This window comes from Lactuca sativa, chromosome 4 (assembly GCF_002870075.4).
Source record: "Lactuca sativa cultivar Salinas chromosome 4, Lsat_Salinas_v11, whole genome shotgun sequence".
NCBI lineage: Eukaryota > Viridiplantae > Streptophyta > Magnoliopsida > Asterales > Asteraceae > Lactuca > Lactuca sativa.
In genome coordinates this window covers 286012061-286033794 of record NC_056626.2, presented here as the reverse complement: position 1 = coordinate 286033794, position 21734 = coordinate 286012061, and the positions used below count along the sequence as shown (strand labels likewise).

The 21734-nt window shown below is 38.6% G+C and overlaps 1 protein-coding gene across 1 annotated transcript; it reads right to left on the bottom strand.

Moving 5' to 3' along the window:
- Window positions 1-20086: 20086 nt before the first annotated feature.
- LOC111882448 (uncharacterized) lies at window positions 20087-21159 on the bottom strand. The gene is made up of 2 exons (XM_052771146.1): window positions 20626-21159; window positions 20087-20542 (listed from the first exon to the last, which is right to left on the bottom strand). The coding sequence occupies exons 1-2, from the start codon at window positions 21157-21159 to the stop codon at window positions 20087-20089; spliced, it is 990 nt and encodes a 329-aa protein (XP_052627106.1).
- Window positions 21160-21734: the final 575 nt, after the last annotated feature.

Here is a 21734-nt window from a genome sequence, read left to right as displayed (position 1 = left end):
GGTGGACGATATCAGATTTATGAGGTGGAGGTGGAAGTATATTATATTACTTAACCGGTTGTTCAACCTCTTGTTATAGTCAAGCGTCAACTCCAGGTTCTTTATTAGTTGACTCTTGAATATCATCATGATCAACTGGGCTCACACTAGTTTCATGAGACATCAACTCTCTCCCACGATAGAATGTCCTATGAGAAACAAAGATCTTGTTCTCAGTAGGCTTGTAGAACAAGTATCCTAAAGAATCTTTGGTATAACGAACTAAGTAACACCTTTCTAATTTGGGTTCAAGTTTTCTAAGTACTTCTCGATGAATGAAAACCTCACAACCCAAACCTTAATTTGTTCAAGAGAGGGATGAGTCCATTTCCATATTTCGAATGGCACATGGTAGAATGTAAGTTTGTCGAGTACTATTTACTCATCAAATCGTACACAACAATACGTTTTATAACATCAAGTTACTGATGCGTTTACGCATTATCAATGCACAACCAACTCATAAACAACAACTCATATATCTCGGTTTAAAGATTATACAATATTATCGTCTCGCAATCACTCGTGATAAATTCCATGAAGTGATTCAAATGAACGTGGGTTTAATCCAATACTCAAATCTTATTTCAAGAGCACTCATGAACGTTATAGCAAACCTTTTCTATATCTAAAAACTTACACAATCTACAAACCAATTCATGACAGTCTAACCTCATAGCCTACTTCCAAAGTATGATCGACTGCAGATAATTTGAATAATCCTATTATTCAGGAAGTCAAAACATGCAAAAGTGAAACAATAGTAAACAATTGGCACAAGATAAGTAAACTTTACTCATAAAAAATTCCTTTATTTAATCATCAAATGTCAATTAAATTTTATCTATTACAAGTTTCTAAACAACTATCTAATCACTGAAACTAATATCGTTCATCAGACTAATTCTCCTAGCATGCTACAAACGCCTAACCCTGCTCGGGCCCTTTTTGAGGGGATCTGTTGGGTTCTCCTTTGACGATACCTTCTTTACTATGAGGAGTCTCTCTTCTACCCGATGTTTGATGAAGTGATATTTTATGTCGATGTGTCTGGATCTACCATGATCCCTCAGTTCCTTGGTTAAAGCAACCACTCCTTCGTTGTCATACAAAATATCCATAGGCTCCTTTATGGTTGGTACAACTTCGAGGTCTCTAATGAATTTATTCAACCACATCGCCTCCTTCGACTCTTTGTTTGCTGCTATGTACTCTGATTCGCACGTTGAATCAACCATAGTTTCCTGCTTGGAACTTTTCCAAGTTATTGCCCCTCCATTCAGGGTAAATACCCGGCCCGACTGAGAGCGGAAGTTATCTATGTCAGTTTGAAAGTTGGTGTCACTATACCCTGTCACTCTCAAGTCTTCACTCTCACCAAGGGTGAGGACCCAATCCTTAGTCATTCTCAGGTACTTAATAATGTTCTTCACTGCGTCCAATGAGCTCTACCCGGGTTCCCTTGATATTGATAGGTTTTGAGCATTCTAACACTTCCTAAGTGTATATGCAACCCTAATAACCTTGGATCTATGTTTGTCTAATTATCATACAAAGTTGAATTCCAAGGTTATATTCCTATCTAGCATACATGGGGAACAATTTTTAACTTGAATGAAAGATAGAATAACTTACCTTGTTGTTGCTTATGTTCCTTGAAACCTTGTGAGCCTAGCACCCCAAGTGTGATGCCTCAAATGCTTCACACAACACCAAATGCTCTTGGAAAGACTTTTGAGAGAACACACACTTCTTAAAATCGGTCTAGCCCTCTTGTTTCATGTGTGTAGCCGATTTTGGTGGAGAATGGGATTCTTATATAGTGTTGACACATCTAGGGTTACACCATGTAAACCCTAATGTGTCATGACTCTTCATTTCCATAACCCATGGGTTTGTAACTCCCATGGAGCATCCTATGGGTGGAACCCAACTTGATAATCCATGGAGCCTCTTAGCCCACTATACAAGATATGGATGATTTACATAATCAACCCATATATTTAATTAGTTATCTTTTGATCACTTAATTAATTCTAAATTAATTCTTGATCAAACTAATCAAATAATATTATTAATATATTAGAACTTATAATATATTAATAATCTCCAAGTGTTATTTCTCTCATTTACTCTATCCAATTGCATGGTGCCATGCAACCCAAATGGACCATGCCGGGTCGGGTCAAGTACTTACCAAAAATATTTATGGTCTTAGACACCTTATCCAACAGATATCGGCTAACCATGCTCAATGCGAAAGCCACATCATGACGAGTACATGTGATAGCATACATGATCGAGCCAACTACGGAAGCATATGGCACTTGACTCATTTTTCCTATCTCGGCATCGGTACTCGGGCTCTAAGTCTTACTCAGCTTGGTATTGCTTTAGATTTGCAGTTCCCCTTTCTTGGAGTTCTCCATGCTAAAAAATTTCAACACCTTGTCCAAGCAAGTACTTTGACTAAGTCCTATTACTCTTTTGCTTCTATTTCTCAATATCCTTATCCCTAGAATATAAGCAGCTTCTCCTAGATCCATTAGAGCAAAATGCTTCCCAAGCTAGGGCTTTACCTCCTGCAAGATCGGGATGTCGTTTCCTATGAGCACTATGTCATCAACATACAAAACTCTAAAACTAACTATAGTCCCACTAGCCTTAACATACACACATGACTCATACTCGCTTCTCGAAAAACCAAACTCTTTGGATTTCTCATCAAAACAAAGATTCCATCTGTGAGACACATGTTTCAATCCGTAAATGGATTTCTCAAGCTTTCACACTCTATTGGGGTATTTGGCATCCACAAAACCTTCTGACTAACACAAGTAAACATCCTCAGCAAGCTTCCCATTAAGGAAAGTTGTTTTGACATCCATCTACCAAATTTCATAATCATGAAATGCATCGATTGTTAGATAAGGTGTTTAAGTCCATAACTATATTTGGTATGTACTTGACCCGATTTGGCATGGTCCGTTTGGGTTGCATGGCATCAGAACATTTGGATTGACTTTTGTGAGAATAAGATATTTATGGTTTATTAATATATTATAAGTTATAATATATTAATATGAATTATTTAATTAGTATTGATCAAGAATTAGTTTGCAATTAATTTTATGATCAAAAGAGACTAATTAAATAAATGGGGATTGATTCGGTAAATCATTCATTTTAATGTAGTAGGCTTATGATCCATAGTTCTTCATGATGGGCTAAACCCATATGGTTACCCATGGATACTCCATGGAGGTTCAAACCCATGGATGATGAAGAATATGGAAAGGCATGAGTTACATGGTGTAACCCTAATATGCACACTATATAAAGACGCCTCATCCTTGTAAAATTGGCACTTAAGTGATTCTAGTGAGGGATAGCCGATTTTGGTGCATATCAATCTTCTCTCAAGTCATTCCAAGTGTGGGTGGTGTTGTGTGAAGCATTTGAGGCATCACATTTGGGGTGCTAGGCTCACAAAGTCTTAAGGAATCCAAGCTACAAGAAAGGTATGTCATTCTACTAGTTTTATATTACATATACCCCAATCATATGCTAGTTAGGATGAATCCCTGGAAAAATGAAAATTTGCATGCATAATAGAGAAAACATAGATCCAAGGTTTATAGGGTTTCATGTACACCATAGGAGTGTTAGAATGCTCTAAACCTAACATCGATAGCCAACATAACCCTAATAGACTTGATCTTGGCCGCTGGTGAGAAGGTCTCATCATAATTAACCCTCGGGGTTTGTGTAAAGCTCTTCCAACTAATCGTGCCTTGAACGTATGCAATTTGCCATCCATGTCAGTCTTCTTCTTGAAGATCCACTTGCACCCGACTGTCTTACGACCCGGTACATTGTCAACCATGTTCCAAACTTGATTGTCATATATGGACTGAATCTCGCTGTCCATTGCCTCTTTCCATCTTGCCGACGCTGGGCCTGCCATGGCTTCCTGTAGTTGTTAGGTTCATCCAAATTTATCAGTGTAATATCGCTGATAAACGTATCACCTTCAGCTAATATATGGAAACCATACAACACATGTAGAACACTAACTCTATTGGAATGTCTTAGAGGTAGGGACTCATCAACTAGTTCAACATGAATCTCTTCCTCATGTTGAGTGCTAGTGTTAGAGGTTCCTTCATCACTTGACTCTTTAAGCTCTTCAAGATCAATTTTCCACCCACTGTCCTCTTGGCATATAAGTTCTCTCTCTCAGAAAACTCCTCTCCTCGCAACTAAGACAACATTGTCATTCGCTCTATAGAAGAGATATCCAAGGGATTTCTACAGATAGCCGATGAAAATACACCACTCACTACGAGGTTCAAGCTTGTCGTGAGTCTCTTGTCTTACGAAAGCCTCACAACCCCAAACCTTGATATGTGCCAACAAGGGAACCTTCTCTGTCCACATCTCGTGAGGTGTTTTGGCAGCCTTCTTAGTTGGGAGTAGATTAAGGATATGGACGGCAGTCTGTAAGGTATACCCCAAGAATGAGATAGGTAGCAAAGCTCGACTCATCATGGAGTGAACCATTAAGCTACGGTTTCCTAGGCGGTGTCCTAGGCACATATCAACCTTCGATCGCGCCTCTCAGCTACACCATTAAGCTACGGTGTGCTAGGCGGCGTCAATTGTGAAACAATTCCACATTTTGTAAGATAGTCGTGGAACTCGATACTAAGATACTCACCACCCCTATTGGATCTAAGCATCTTTATCTTCCTGTCGAATTGATTCTCCACTTCTTGTTTAAACTCTTTGAACTTTTCAAAAGTTTCCCACTTGTGCTTGATTAAGTAGATATACCCATATCTGCTATAATTGTCGGTAAACGTAACATAGAAGTGGTTAGCATCACTTGTGGTGGATCTGAAGGGCCACACATATCGGTGTGTATGAGATCCAACAATACATCACCTCTTTCACAAGTACTAGTGAAAGGTGATTTAGTCATCTTCACAATCAGACAAGATTCGCACGTGTCATCCGACTTTAGGTCGAACGACTCCAAAACTCCATCCTTTTGGAGTTATGCTATGCGTTTTTTGTTGACATGTCCAAGATGACAATGCCACAAGCATTCCTTGTCTAAGCCATTGGACGAATCAATATGCAACACATTATTTCCTATGTTGTCTACAACCATCACAGTTTCATATATACCATTACACAACAATGCTTTAAAATAAAAAAAATACCATTATAGAAAGCATTAATAGAACCAATTTCATTGTTGAATGAAAATCTAAAACCTTGTCTATATAAACCATGAAAAGAAATAATAATATTCCTCGTCATTTCTGATGAGTAGCAACAATCGTTCAAATCTAATATTAACCCACTACTAAGCACTAAAGAATAAACTCCAATCTTGGTGACAGACGGCGCTCTCCTATTCCCCATGATCAAGTTCATCTTCCCATGCTCCACATCCCTAGTTCTTTTTAGAACCTACAAATCAGAACAAATGTAAAAAGCACATCCTGTGTCAAGGACCCAAGAGCTAGCATGTGATGGGTTATTAGATTGAATAGCATAAATACCTATGAAGGTGGGCTTTATCTTTCCCATCCTTGATATCTTCCAGATACTTCAGGTAGCTTCATTTCCAATGCCCTTTGTCATGACAGTGGAAGCACTCTTCATCTTTTGGAACGTATGAGGGAACAACAGAACCACATTTTCCATTGGACCCATTTGAACAAGATCCATCATGAGACTTTCCCTTGTGATTCTTAGAGGGAGCTTTCTTATTCTTTCCCTTCCCTTTTCCAATAGGCAAGACTAGGGCAGCAACAGTAGTAAGAGTGGTTGTGACAACTTTGCCTTTCAACCCACTTTTAGCACTTCTCCGCAACCCTCAGAGCTTGCTCAATGTGACTTCCTCCTTGTTCATGTGATAAGTCATCTTGAACTGATCATAACAGGGAGGTAAAGAGTGGATAATGATATCAATCGCCAACCTATTGTCAAAGTGGATAATGTTGTCTACAACCATCACAGTTTCATATATACCATTACACGACAATGCTTTAAAATAAAAAAATACCATTATAGAAAGCATTAATAGAACCAATTTCATTGTTGAATGAAAATCTAAAACCTTGTCTATATAAACCATGAAAAGAAATAATAATATTCCTCGTCATTTCTGATGAGTAGCAACAATCGTTCAAATCTAATATTAACCCACTACTAAGCACTAAAGAATAAACTCCAATCTTGGTGACAGACGGCGCTCTCCTATTCCCCATGATCAAGTTCATCTTCCCATGCTCCACATCTCTAGTTCTTTTTAGAACCTACAAATCAGAACAAATGTAAAAAGCACATCCTGTGTCAAGGACCCAAGAGCTAGCATGTGATGGGTTATTAGATTGAATAGCATAAATACCTATGAAGGTGGGCTTTATCTTTCCCATCCTTGATATCTTCCAGATACTTCAGGTAGCTTCATTTCCAATGCCCTTTGTCATGACAGTGGAAGCACTCTTCATCTTTTGGAACGTATGAGGGAACAACAGAACCACATTTTCCATTGGACCCATTTGAACAAGATCCATCATGAGACTTTCCCTTGTGATTCTTAGAGGGAGCTTTCTTATTCTTTCCCTTCCCTTTTCCAATAGGCAAGACTAGGGCAGCAACAGTAGTAAGAGTGGTTGTGACAACTTTGCCTTTCAACCCACTTTTAGCACTTCTCCGCAACCCTCAGAGCTTGCTCAATGTGACTTCCTCCTTGTTCATGTGATAAGTCATCTTGAACTGATCATAACAGGGAGGTAAAGAGTGGATAATGATATCAATCGCCAACCTATTGTCAAAGTTGACATTCAACTTGAGCAAACGGTCTACATATCTTTGCATTCTTTGCAAGTAGCTCGTGATGGACTCTCCATCTTTCATCTTGGTTGTGATCAACGAGGAAATGATCTCGTACCTTTCTTGACATGCTCTTTGATGGTATTTCTCCATCAAATTTTGGCATATCTCGTATGGCCAATAGTCCTCATAGAACCGATATAGCTCAGGAGTCATAGTGGCTACCATTATACACAACACCTTTATTGTGTCTTTCTCGTAAGACCTATACTCGGCTATTTCTTCAGCAGAAGTGGTAGTTTCATCTATCTCTTTGAGATTTTTGTCAAGGACATATTCTTTTTCCTCGTAGCAGAGCACCATGCGGATGTTGCGCATCTAATCATTGAAATTGGACCCATCGAAGGTGACCCACCTACAAATGTTCATAAGAGAGAAGGAGCTTGATGGGTCCGAGCTTAAAGCGTTGTTTAAGCTAGACATCTGAAAAAAGAAAAGATACAAAGTTTCGATTAGATAATAATCCTTAATATAACACCAAAAATGAAATGTTAAGGCTAGGACCCAACATTATAATTCACAATTTGGAAGAAGGATGTCGTAATCCAATTGCAAATTATATGAAGGTAGGTAAATGTCAATTTACCAATTTCCACCATGAAAACCGAAATTGACACTAAGGTTCTAAATGAATTGAAATTCCTAGATTGTTTTGAGATTCATTGAAATTTTCAATGACATGTTTAATCTCGATTATGCCCTTCAAATTTGTGACTGGGATACCAAGGATCACAAACAAGGTGTAAATAACAATGCAAATTAGAGTGGTACTCTCGATTCATTTACCACCTAATCAATGTGCCAGTTAGCCACACAAGCTCCATTGATCTATGATAATTCTCGAGCTACCCTTCACCACCCTTGTTAGTCCAAGTTAGTGTGCCGGTTAACCACACACACTCCACTAACGAATTTGACAAGGTGCAAAGTGCAATTTCATGGAATAGCATCATTTTCACATTTTTCCTAAAGTAACTAAGATTGGGAATTTGTAAAAAAAAACATTTAGTTACTTTGTAATAATCATTATACTTATTAATGAGGAATTAATGTCCTATCCTTCCCATTCGGCTAACGACCCTCCACTATGTCACACCCCAAACCAGAACGGTGGAAACGTTCGGTGGAGGAGAACGTCATATTCAGTATCATAACAGTTCATAGAAAGGAAAGTACACACCACCATACATATTAAGGCTTCCACAATGTTTACATAATTGTATTCGTTACATGTTCAAAAGATAAATACATAAACATCTTTCAAAAGAAGTAATTAACGTCAGCACGTTAATCCTCAAAAGTTGATTTCCAAACCTGCTTAGCGGTTCCCTGAGAATACAAGTTATTTCAAAGAAAAAGTGTCAACAATTAAGTTGGTGAGTTCATAAGTAGTGTTTTGAGAAAATATACGCCATTCGAAAGTTCATGTATGTTTTCCAGAAAACGAGGTATTTTCAAATGAAAAGAGTTATGATTCGTTGGGTTGAAAATGAATGTATTAGATCCAGAAAATCCCATATTTTCCCTAATAGTTGAGATATGATTTGTTGTGCTTTCCAAGAAAAACCCTTATTTTCTTATAAAAGTATGAAATGCATATGAATGTTCGTGTTATAAGTTGTAAATAGTTGCACCAAGAAAATCCCTTATTTTCCTATTAGTTGTTTGTTTTAGATGCAGGAAAAACCCTTATTTTCCTAACATAACTGGCAGTCTCTAAGACCAAAAATCGCAAGCAACTGACGTGCTTAAAAGTTGTGGCATAGTTTTATATAATAAAGCTATACGAAGATCGCACTTGTTAGATGAAGAATAGTTTTAATAGCTACTCGTTCATAAAAGCATAATACCATAATAATTGTATATCCGATGAGTTTTATAACCATACGAAACATAATACGTCTGTAGCGACGTTCTTCAGGCGTCGTAGCGTTATGACAACTGTCACCCCAAAGGACAGACTGTAGCTAACAGTCAGGGCGCGGGATCATGACTTCCCGTATAGATCTATACACATTTGACACGTTCTACGTACGGGAGACTCTGGTTATAGACAGGACTTGTAGCGATACCTTTTATCAAAAAGGCAGTGTTTGAAGATGTACACGTCTCATGGATTCTCAACTAAGTCTGTATTAAAGTAGTAGTTTTGTATGCAAAGTTTATCCTTTTTCACAATGTTTGACAAAGCATAAATCATAAGTTTTTAGAATGTATAAAACGGTTTAGCAACGAAGAATACTTTGGAATTTCTAAATACTTTGTATGAATCTAGTGCATGCGAAGTATGACAAGAGTTTTCACATAGTAGTACTAAATCACCGGTGATTCATTTGATAAAAACGAGTAAAGTGAAATTCTATGAAATACACGATAATAACCGTATGTTTACTTGTATTCCCCCCTAAAAGAGTATAGAAAGCATTTAAAAATGTATTTAAAGAGTGTTTGTAGGGGTATGAACTCACTTGGAAGTTTGAAGATAGCGATATGGAAAACCAGGCAGAGTTTCATCTCGGGAAGCGGATTTTTCTTGGGATTCTCGAGAATCTCGGGAGTAAAATCGACCTTCGGGACTTGAGCAAAAATAACTAGGGCTTCGGGTTTGAACGAGCACGGAAAACGAGGTAAAACGCAAGAGAAGTGAGAAGAAATGAGCAATTTTTCCGGAGACCCTCGCATCCCTTTTATAGGGGGTCTGAGAAGCCTCGGTACGTGGTGCGTACGCTCGTACGCAGTGCGTACGCGTAAGTCATGCATGAGCGAGTCCTCGACTGCCTCGGCTTCGGATGGGACGGATCGGATGGGACGGGTCGGATGGGGCGGGTCGGTAGCTTCGCGTAGGGGCGACGTGGACAGTTCGGAGCCCTTGATTTGAGTACGCGGGGCGTACGAGGGTACGCAGGGCATACTCCGGTCCTATCCGTTGACTCCTCTTCGGATATTATCAAGAGTTTTTATTTATTTTTATTTTTATTTTAAATAAACTTCTAAAATTCATATCTCCTTCATACGAACTCCGTTTTCGACGTTCTTTATATCCACGCGTAGGTGAGACTAAGATCTACAACTTTCGTTTAGATTCCATTGGCAAATTATGAAATTATTTTTATTATTTATTTATTAAAATGACGTGATTAAGGAATTTCTTTAAAAATTCATAACTTCTTTATCTGACGTCGGTTGTTGCCAGACTTTTTACCGCTGAAATACCATTGACGAGACCTTCGATTCTCGTTTAGGTCATTCCGGCCAAAAGTCGCTCGATCTCCGATTCGAGTTTTTAGCTGTCTGCTGCTAAGCCGAACATGGAAAAAATTTAACTTCATTATACGAAGCCGGATTTGGGCGTTCTTTTTACGTACGATCATGGTTTAATGACATTTAAACATAGAGGGAATTTAAATAGAAGTTTTTGGACATTTTATTATCAAAGTTAATTTTATTAACTTAAAAGTCGTTACAATACTTGACTTTTTAGGTCATTACAAAGAGTTGAAATATCGGGTTGTTACACACTAGTCAAGAGTGTGGTGGGTAAGAAAGGATACCCAATGGAGGTAGTTTTATAGGTCGTTTCTTTAAACACCCCTTATAGACCGGCATCGTGAATGAGGCCTACTAACGGTAAGACTGACTCATCATATACATATACAAGCTTTTAATAGTATAATAGTATAAGGGTTGTATTTTAAACCTTTGAAAACACTAGGGTTTTAGAATTTAATATTTCCACATTAAAACTTTTTAATCAAATTTTAAATTCCAAAACATGAGGGCAAGTTATGAAAGTTTTCAAAACTTTCTATATCAATTTAAAACAATTAAATTATTCAGATACTTTTATCCTCATCAAATATTGACCTAATCCAATTAACTTGGTAAGATAAATACAAATCAAATTTTACAAATAATTAATTTATCTTATAATCTTATAATTATCTTAAAATTTGACAATTATCTTCTAATTAGATGAGGATAATGATTACCATAACGAAAAAATTCGAATTTTATTAGTTAAAACAACTTATGGTAATTATCCTTATCTAATTTTCGCTTAAAATCCGAAAATGTTGTAGTCAGACGAGTCAACTCGTCGAGTTAGGCTTTGGACTCATCGAGTTGCCTCAACTCGTCGAGTTCAATGGCTAGATCCCATATTTTGACTACTTTCACCTTTGAACAATTAACCATGGTATCAAATATAATAGAAAAACATCCTAAGATATGATACCACTGATGGGTTATGAGCAATACAACATTCCTATGGTGTCCATGCAACCCTAATGCTTTAGATCTAGGTTTTTCTCAAGTTATACATGCAATTCTAATCATCCAAATCATGAAACCTAACTAGCATACAATTTTCGAGATTGATAACATAAAACAAAGTTAGATGAATACCTTTTCCTTATAGTTTGTAGATCTTGACCTTCAAGAACTTAGTGCCTTAATTGTTGCACCTCTAGTGAGTCACAAACACCAAGTAGAAATTGGAAGAATATGTGAGAGGTGGGAAGGCTCTAAAATTCGGTTAGGGTTCCTCCTAGGATGTAGTGGACGATTTTAGGCTCCCTAGGGGTTCCTTATATAGCTAAGCTACTAGGATTTCTGACTGGAACTCTAATTCTCTGCTTAGGCCTTAAGCAACCTATTAGATCCTTCCAGAATCCCCATTTGGACGAAATCTATGTCGGATACACATAGAATTTCATCCATCCCTTCCTAGGGATTCTCAAGCCCAACTTGCAACTATCATATAATTGCAATATCAGTCCCTGTAATTTAATCAGTCTCTTTTGATCACCAAATTAATTTCTGATCAATACTAATAACTAATATGATTTCTCAATTAATATAATATTCTTATAATATATTATTAAATAATAATTAACCTATTTCTCCATAATTCATCCTATCAAATTGCTATGGTGAAGGCAACCCAAAAGGACCATGCTACTATCGGGTCAAGTACATACCAATTATAGTTATGGGCTTAGACACCAAATCCAACAATTTATCCTTTATCCTCCATTTTTCATTATTTATTTTCTTCAAATACGATTACTAACTTATGCATCCGAGGGGCGTTAGCCAAGCTAACTTGCACCCTTAGCTAACGTTTGTTGCACGCAGGAACTAAGGATCCTGACGCTTAGCGATCCTGACGCTTAAGGATATGAATAATGATACCCAAGGAATCACTGGCACATAAGAGTCTCACGACTGTAACCATCCTACAATCACAATATGAATATCCCAAGAATAGAGACTGATCATATATCCTACAAATAAGGGTACTTAATCCCCTATAAGGTTTAAAGAGTTAATTACCTTGTTCGCACGAGTTAAGGTTTATACACCTCGCTTAAAGGCACAATATCTAACTATGGGATATGAATAATGAGATCGTTTCACACTTTAGTGACATGGCAACCCTCTTATTTCTGAACATAAGTTAAGATCCTGAAGTATGAACCCAAGGTTTATAACATTTACAAGTTATCTTAAGTTGGGATATTCCCAAAAAAAAAATCCTAAGGTTTATAACATTTACATGTTATCTTAAGTTGGGATCATCCCCAAAAAATTCCTAAGGTCTATAGCACTTACATGTTATCTTAAGTTGGGATCATCCCTAGAGAACTCTTAATGGTTATAACGTTCGAATATAAGGGTTTTCCCCCGAAGATGCATGAAGCTTATAGCATTTTTGTCATACGGTTTGGGATCTTTTCCATAATTCACTGAAAGATTCAAACATTAACATCTTACCTTAGTTTGGGATTCTTCCCGAAAACTTGCCATGACATTAGCTTAAGATGGGATACTCCCCAGAAAATAAACAAGATTCATAGCGAAGATTTCCCTCAAGCTAAGAATCAAGATATATGAAGAATGGGAACTCATGGTTTCAAAATTTTCCAAAGATCACTAGGTTTCATCTATCCTTAAAGAACTACAAGTAAAGTTTAAGGATCCTAAACTTCTTAAGATCCAAAACATAGATTATTTAGTTACCAGAACTTAAGTCTTTGAGTTTAATATAGTTACTTATAATTTAGTAAGAGATTTTTTAGGATTATTTGCAAGAACTAAGTTCTTCAGGATCCTAATGATCTAAGGATCACAATATCACAAACAGTTATGCCGGTTGACCAAAACAAATATATAAAAAGAAAATACAACCATTGTTTTCAGAAAATGGGTTGTGCACCGACCCACTAAAACTATTTGTTTTACATCATCAACTAAACCAAAAAGCTACCAAAACTAATTTTTGTGGGCCTAGACCTTAGCATGGTCATCATCGGCCGCATTATTCTCCTTCTCCTCCTCTGTAGGATTAGACCCAGGATCCTCGATAGTAGTGGAAGGCTTTCCAGTTATTTTGGCTAATGCCTCACGCCATCCAACTACATTCCAAGATCTTGAGTTCTCAAGATCCTTTCCCATCTTGATCTTGGAATCCCAAATATCCACTGTAACACTTGCCTTTGCATCGACAATAACTTCCTTGATCTCCAAGATATGCTATTCCTCCTTCCCAGCCTTCTCTTTGCTCAGCTTCTCCACCCTTCGAAGAAGATCCTTGTGGGTTTCCCTACATAGCTTCTCTTGTTCCTTCAAAGCATGTTCAACTCTTTCAGCGCTAATCCTAAGATCGACGGTGTCACAACCCCAAACCAAGGATGGCGGAAACGTTCGGGGGTGGAGGACTTCATGTATAGTATCACAACAACGAGTATAATAGTGCTCAAAGTGAATACAACCATCATAAATATTATTGAAAACATTACATCATAGTAAGTTTACATGTTTCAAAATCAATTACATTATGATAACAAAATGAACTGTTTGACGATTTATCGTCCCATCCTCAAAATGTTGTTGGTTTTCCTGTTTCACTGATTTCCTGAGAATACAAGTAGTTTTGAAAAAGTGTCAACAATTAGGTTGGTGAGTTCATAAGAGTTTTTTGAGAAAGAAACTGTTTTCTTTGTAAAAGCGACAAAGTATGTTTCCAAAAAACCCAATATTTTCTTTGTTAAGTGTGAAGTGAATGCTTCTATGTTATTCGAAAACGAACCCTAGAAAGACCTGTAGATTCCTTCTATAATCACCCAGTGTATATAAGTTATATAAAATTTAAATTAAATAAACCGTCGAATATAATGGGTCTGCCCTAGGTCCACAACGAAACAAGGAACAGGAAGAAAGGCGGGCCCACCAATTCTAAGTCGATTATGAATAGATTCTTATATAACTCTAACATATACACTTAGCAATTATAGCCGAAGCCTAAGAATTCTAGATGAATGTAGTTTTAGCATAAATATGTTTCCAAAGAAAATCCAATATTTTCCTTATAAGAGTTAGGTAGTCCTAAATCCTAGGACCGAAAATAAACAAGTATTTTTCCACACTTAAAGATATAAAAGTGATTTCAAATCGGCATAAAACCCTTTTTGATATGAAAGTGTACAAGTATTTTTCCATACTTAAAGTAATTTCTGTGAGTTAAATTGACATAACTTGCTAATTTAAATGTAGAACATGTAAATCTTATGATTTGTTAATACCACATGTGAGTTATTATAACCATGCTAAGACTTAGACGGCCTCGTAATACGACGTTCTTCGGGCGTCGCAAGTTAAATGACACTTGTCACCTCAGACCTGCCGGTCTAGCTGTTGCATGCAGTTCTGGTGTGGATTTACAATTGTATACATCAAAAGTATAACAAAAAGTAAAGACGTGACTCTATACACTCCGTCTTCTCAAAATGGTGAGTTCATAAGAATATTTTTTAATGAAAACCGACCATTGAAATATGTATAAATATGTTTGTATGTTTTCCAAAAAATCCAATATTTTCTAACATATAAGTTTGTTACTATGCTCCATACAGTATTTAGTTTGCATGTCTGGTTACTACCAATTGTATTGTAAATCGTTGCTTTGAAAGATATTCTTTGTATGAAACCCAAGGCTATCGTTAGTAATGCATGAAATGTTCTGCTTGAAAACCCTGGTTACCACCAGTATGTATAGTAGTTTTATTACTTATAGTAAAACCATGAAATGTATTCCCTGGAATCCTCTAGTGTAGTGTATAATAGTTCTATTAGTTAACATAAAATTAATGAAGAAGGAAATCCCATAAACACTGGCTAGTTTATACTGTTGTGAGTCATATAACCATGCTTGATATGACTTATGACCTCTACAACGTTCTTTAGGCGTCGGACGGTATGACAATTGTCTCCCCAGGCATGCTTGCCTAACTGTAGCTAGTAGTTTAGGTGTGGGATTGTCAATCCTGAATAGATCTACTCACAATTCTCTCTCTCCCTCCAAGAGACTCTGGTTACAGTAAATGTGAGGATTTAACTTGTACCCCGAACGGTACAATTGAGGTGTGGTCTCACAATCCTGTATTAACTAGTTTACGTGTTGTTCTGTATCGTTCTCTTGTATTTGAGTTCATTTGTATACTTTGTAGAATAGTAACTAATTATTTAGTAATGTACTCTTGATATCTGAAGTATAGCAATGACTATCATAAACTAAGTCAGTCCTAGTTATTATGTTTATTAAGGTAACTCCTGTGTACTGAAATCCCAATCTATACCTATTTTAGTTTGCATAAATGTTTGTACTTGCTTTGTGTTTTGATTTGAAAATTATTCAATCATCATTGTAAATTTGAAAATGTCCCTTTTGCTCAGCATGTTACAAAAGGGATAAAATATCCAAATATTTTACAAAAATATGGAAAATCATTTGATCGTCTCAATTGCATAAGTTTAAACAGTTGAAATTGTTTTGTACACGTTTACAAAATCATTTGTTTTTTGCTTGTATCCCCCCTGAAAACGTTAAAAATAGTAAAAGTATTGGGGTATGAACTCACAGATAGTTGTGTGAAAGTATCGGACAACGAAACTGGAAATGAAGGTCCTCGGGTTGTTGTACGCGACACTTAGCGGGATCCTAATAACAAGTAAATACATATATGCATTGTATTAGCGAAACCAGTATTTATAGTGTTGGAAAAACAGTCTCTTTTGTTCAGGAATATTACTAGGACTCGATTGACTCGGAGAAAGCGATCTTTCAGCCAAGTTTACTACTTAGGAAGGGTTTGCGGCCGTGAAGGGGATTACAGCCGTGAACTGTTCTCGGTTGGGATCTGATCTCGACCGTGAATGGTTTACTGCCCTTGAAGGTTTCACGGTCTGAATTATGAAGATTTGAAGGGTTTGCGGCCTTGAACTCAAGAACAACACCGGTTTTAACGAAAAGCGCATTTTAAAGGCTCCACAACAACACCCAAAGGTGATTTCTTTGATGATCTTCGGAAGGAAAGGAGGTATTTTTGGTGTTTACGGTTGGGAGGTTAGAGAGAGAAAGGAGGAGTTTTCGGCCATAAAATTATAAATGAGGGGTAGGAGCACATATTTAAAGGGGGTTTCGTGGTCGGTGGTGGGGTCCACCAGCCGCGAACGGGTAACGGCCGTGATCGGGTTAACGGCCGTGAACACCAATTAGGCCGGTTTTTCGCTGATTTTCAAAGTAACTCGGGTTTTCGAGTTATTTTGGTTCTGACTTATATATAAAATATAGCTATATAATTTAAATGACTTTCCAAACCATAAGAATTTGACAGAACTAAATTCAATATTTAATTTTAACGGAATCGACTAATGATTATCGGAAAGAGATTCGGGTTGTCACATCATCCCCTCGATACAGGGAATTTCATCCTGAAATTTGAACATAGAATACAAATCATGGACTTGCTTTAACATGAGGGTAGTTTTGTTGCATTGAATCCTCTCGCTCCCAAGTGAATTCAGGTCCCGCGTGGCATTCCAGCGGACCTTCACTATCGGTATGCGACTTGCTTTTTTCGTGTGACTTCCTGATCCATGATTTCAACTGGTTCTTCCACGGAATTAAGGTTCTCGTTGATCTTGATATCATCAAGAGGGATCACAAGGGTTTCGCCGGATAGACACTTTTTAAGGTTCGACACGTGGAAGACGGGATGAATGTTGCTAAGCTCTTGGAGTAAAGGAAATTTGTATGAGACGGGACCGACCTAGCGATAATCTCGAACAGTCCAATGTATCTCGGATTTAGCTTCCCTTGCTTCCAAAAACGTATCACGCCCTTCCACGGTGAGACCTTCAACATAACACTGTCACCAACCTGGAACTCTAAGGGTTTTTGTCGTCTGCCAGCGTAACTCTTTTGTTTGTCCCTAGATGCTTTTAGTTGTTCTCTAATTTGCACAATCTTTTAGGTGGTTTTGCGAATGATTTATAGGCCTGTGAGAATGCTATCGGGGACTTGACCCTTAGCTAGCTGCGTGTCACCCACCTCAGCCCAACACAAAGGAGATATGCACTTACGGCCATAAAGGGCTTCAAATGGTGCAGCCTTAATACTGGTATGATAGCTGTTGATGTAGTAGAATTCGACTAAGGACAAATGGGTGTCCCACGACTTACCAAAATCTACAACACATGCTCTCAACATGTATTCCAATGTCTGGATGGTCCTCTCACTCTGCCCATCGGTTTTGTGGATGGTAAGTTGTGCTCATATCCAGCTTAGTTCCAAGAGCCTTCTGCAGTGACTGCCAAAATATCAAGGTGAATCTGCTATCCCGTTCGTAGATAATGGACACAGGCACACCATGCAGATGGACTATCTCTTGAATGTAGATACGTGTTAGCCTCTCCATCTTGAAGGTTTCTTTGATTGGCAAGTGGGCGGATTTAGTCAATCGATCGACAATTACCCAGATGGTATCGTACCCACTCCGAGACTTGGGCAACTCAGTGATAAAATCCATCGCAATCCCTTCCCACTTCCACTCAGGTATTTCAGGCTATTGAAGTAGACCTGAGGGCTTCTAATATTCTATCTTCACCTTTGCGCAAGTCAGGCACTTTCCCATGAAGTTAGCGATTTTGGCCTTCATGTTTGGCCACCAATAGAGCTTTTTGAGATCCAGATACATCTTATTCGAACCTGGGTGAACGGAGTATTTAGTCTGGTGAGCTTCGTTTATAACAACCTCTCTATAACCGCCGATCTTTGGGGTTCAGTTTCGGTTCATTAAATGATAGACATTGTCTCCCTTAATCTCTAGGTTCTTTTCCATTCCCCTCAAGGCTTCGTCCGACATGTTGTCTGGCTTCAAGGCTTCCAGCTAAGCCTCTCTGATATGAGCGGATAGATGGGAATGGATAGTCGTTGTTAGTGCCTTCCCTCTACGACCTGATTATTCTTTCCGACTGAGGGTGTCTGCTATCACGTTGGCGTTGCCTGTATGATAGCGTATTTCACACTCATAAGCATGGAGTAGCTCCGCCCATCGTCGTTGCCTCATGTTCAATTCTTTCTGATCAAAAATGTGTTGAAGGCTCTTATGGTCAGTGAAAACAGTGCATTTGGTCCGGTAGAGATAGTGTCTCCATATCATTAATGCAAAGACCACTGCTCCCAACTTTAGGTCGTGAGTTGTATAATTGGCTTCGTGTGCCTTCAGCTGTCTCGAGGCATAAGCAACGACTTTTCCTCGCCGCATGAGCACACAACCTTGGCCGTGAATGGATGCATCACAATAGACAACAAAGTCTTCCGTCCCCTCTGACAGAGATAGGATAGGTACGCTACACAAGGCCCGCTTCAATGTTTTAAATGTAGTGTCTTGCTGTTTTCCCCAATAGAAGGGTACACCTTTATGAGTTAGGGTGGTAAGAGGCTTAGCAATCTTGGAGAAATTCTGGATAAATCTACAATAGTAGCCAGCGAGACCCAATAATTGAAGGATTTCTGTGAGTGTCTTCGGTGCTAACCAATTCTCAATCACCTTTATTTTGAAAGGTTCCATGTGTATGCCTTCCTCGCTAACTACGTGACCAAGGAAAGTTACTTTTCTGATCCAGAATTCACACTTGGAGAATTTAGCATACATTTTCTCTGCCCGCAAGGTTTCTAGCATTAACCTCAAGTTCTGCCTATGATCTTCCTCGCATCAAGAATAGACAAGTATATTATCAATGAATACTATCATGAACTTGTCTAGGAAGGGGTGGAACACCCGATTCATCAGATCCATGAATATCGCCGGTGCGTTGGTTATACCAAAGGGCATCACTACGAACTCATAGTGACCATATCGAGTCCGAAATGCTATCTTGGGAACATCACCCTCATGGACTTGCAACTGATGGTACCCTGATCTTAGGTCTATCTTTGAAAAGTAATTGGCTCCCTGAAGTTCATCGAAGTGGTCGTTGATTCGAGGAAGAGGATACCGGTTTTTGATGGTGATCTTGTTCAGCTCGTGATAATCTATGCACATCCGAAAGGATCCATCCTTCTTTTTCACAAATAAGACAGGGGTTCCCTAGGGTGAGAAGCTTGGTCTAATGAATCCTTTATTGAGCAGTTCATTTAGCTGGCTGGATAACTCTTGCATTTCTGTCGGCGCTAGACAGTAAGGGGATTTGGCTATAGGAGTGGCTCCAGGGATTAAGTGGATTCCGAACTTGACTTGGCATTCAAGAGGGATTCCGGGGAGATATTTGGGGAAGATATCAGGAAAGTTGTAGACCTCGGGGATGCTCTCGAGATCCTTAACTTCCTGCTTTTCAATAACGACATGGACTAGAAACGATTGGCATTCTTTTCGAAGTTATTTATGGGATTTGATGCATGATATGATACGGAGGTCCTTGCTGAGTTTATCACCATAAACGATGAGGGCTTCACAATTAGGCAGATTGAGGCGAATGGATTTCTCAAAACAGAGGATATCAGCACAATGAAGACTTAACCAGTCCATGTCGATAATGACATCAAAGCTTTTTATGGTAACTGGCATGAAGTCGATTGGAAAGGAGTAATCATTTAGGGTAAGGGTACAACCTATGAATATGTTGTTATTGCTCCCTTTCTTACCGTTAGCCATCTCGACGATAAATGTTTCGGTAAAAGGTTGGGATTTATGGTTGAGTGAATGCTTAAATTCATGACTAGCAAAACTTCTCTCCATACTAGAATCAAAAAGGATGCATGCATGAGAGTTGTCAAGGAGCAACGTAACCGTTACTATGGTGGGGTCTGTGATAGCCTCCTCCTGGCACATAAATAGCACTCTCCCCGTGTTGCCAGTTGTTTCCTTTGGGCAGTTTCTCTTGAAGTGCCCGGTTTCACCACATCTATAGCAGGGTTACCAACTCCCGCTCCAGGAGCCTGATTGGTTAGTTGGGCTGGTGTTATGCAAAAGCAAGCTGTTTGCCCCTTTTTGCCATAGCTATTGCACAACATTTCACGGCACGGCCCGTGATGATCGAAGTTACACCTGTCGCACCTTGGGAGGATACCAGCATATCTACTGGCAGGTGTTTGAGTTGTGGAGGTAGCGGCAGGAGTAGTAGCGGCATGCACATCCACTACTTGTTGTTTCTTGGAGAGTTCTTGCGAAGACTTGCCATTGCACTTATTCCAGAACTTTTTCTTTCCACCACTCTCCTTAGGTGGTTTGTTGGTGGATGGCATGGCATCCTGGCGACCTCCATGATTAATCAAAGTCTGCGCCAACTATTTGGCACTATCAAACGTCAGCGGTCTTGTAGCCAGGACATTACCTTGAGTTGGGTCGTCAATCCCCATATGAATCTTTCTACTTTCCTGCTCTTCGGGGTGACCATTCCCGGGCAGAGAAGAGATAGATCACTGAACCTCTCAGTGTAGGTAGTAATGTCGGAGCCTTTCATCTTTAAATTCCAGAGTTCCTCCTCTAGCTTCTGCATCTCGCCTCGTGGACAGTACTCAGTGAGCATTAGTTCTTTTAGATCCTCCCAACTCATGGCATTAGCCACCGGAAGAGTTAGGGATTTGACTTGGCCATTCCACCAAGTTAGCGCTCTGTCGGTGAAGATGCATGCTGCAAACTTCACCTTGTTGTCTTCTGGGCAAGCACATATCTCAAAGATTGACTTTGTCTTCTCAAACCATCGAGTCAAGGCAATGACACCTCCAGTTCCATCGAAGGACCGTGACTTAGAATTCAAAAAGTCCTTATATGTACATTCCTTGGTGTGACCATGGCTGTCACCGAGATTGGACGTTGGGATACCACTACCCGCCCCACTTTTGCCACCAGCATTGATTTGAGACATTGCAGCAGCCACAGCGGCTGTCACAGCCGCTTAGAAGACAGTTGGGTCATACTGAGGAGGTGGCGACGTCAAATCTATCGGGGGATTGTTGTTCTTTCTATTGGGTCTCTTCCTTAGAGGCATTTTATTCTAGATAAATCAAGAAGAAGAGGGTGGTAAGTCCTCTACTAAGCGATATATACAGAAAAATTACTAACACAAGTGAACTATCGCTAGAAAAGAAATAAGTAGCAACACTTGGAATTAAATTTTTAGACTGAATTTAGCCCAAGCTAAGATACTCCTATAGTATTTTAAAGTGGTATGTTCTATTCTATCGATCTCTTGTTGGATAAAGCTGGGTAAGTTTTAGGCATGTCACAACACCACAGTCACTCCCAAACACATGTTGGTCGTGTCTCAAATAAATATAGTTGATTAGGCTATATTGATTCGAGACATTATTACATAACTATCCATGTTTAACTATAGTGTCCAACCTCTAAATATCTTTGTTTTGTTCTACTTGTGATACTGTTTTTGGTGTGTGTGTGTATATATATATATATATATATATATATATATATATATATATA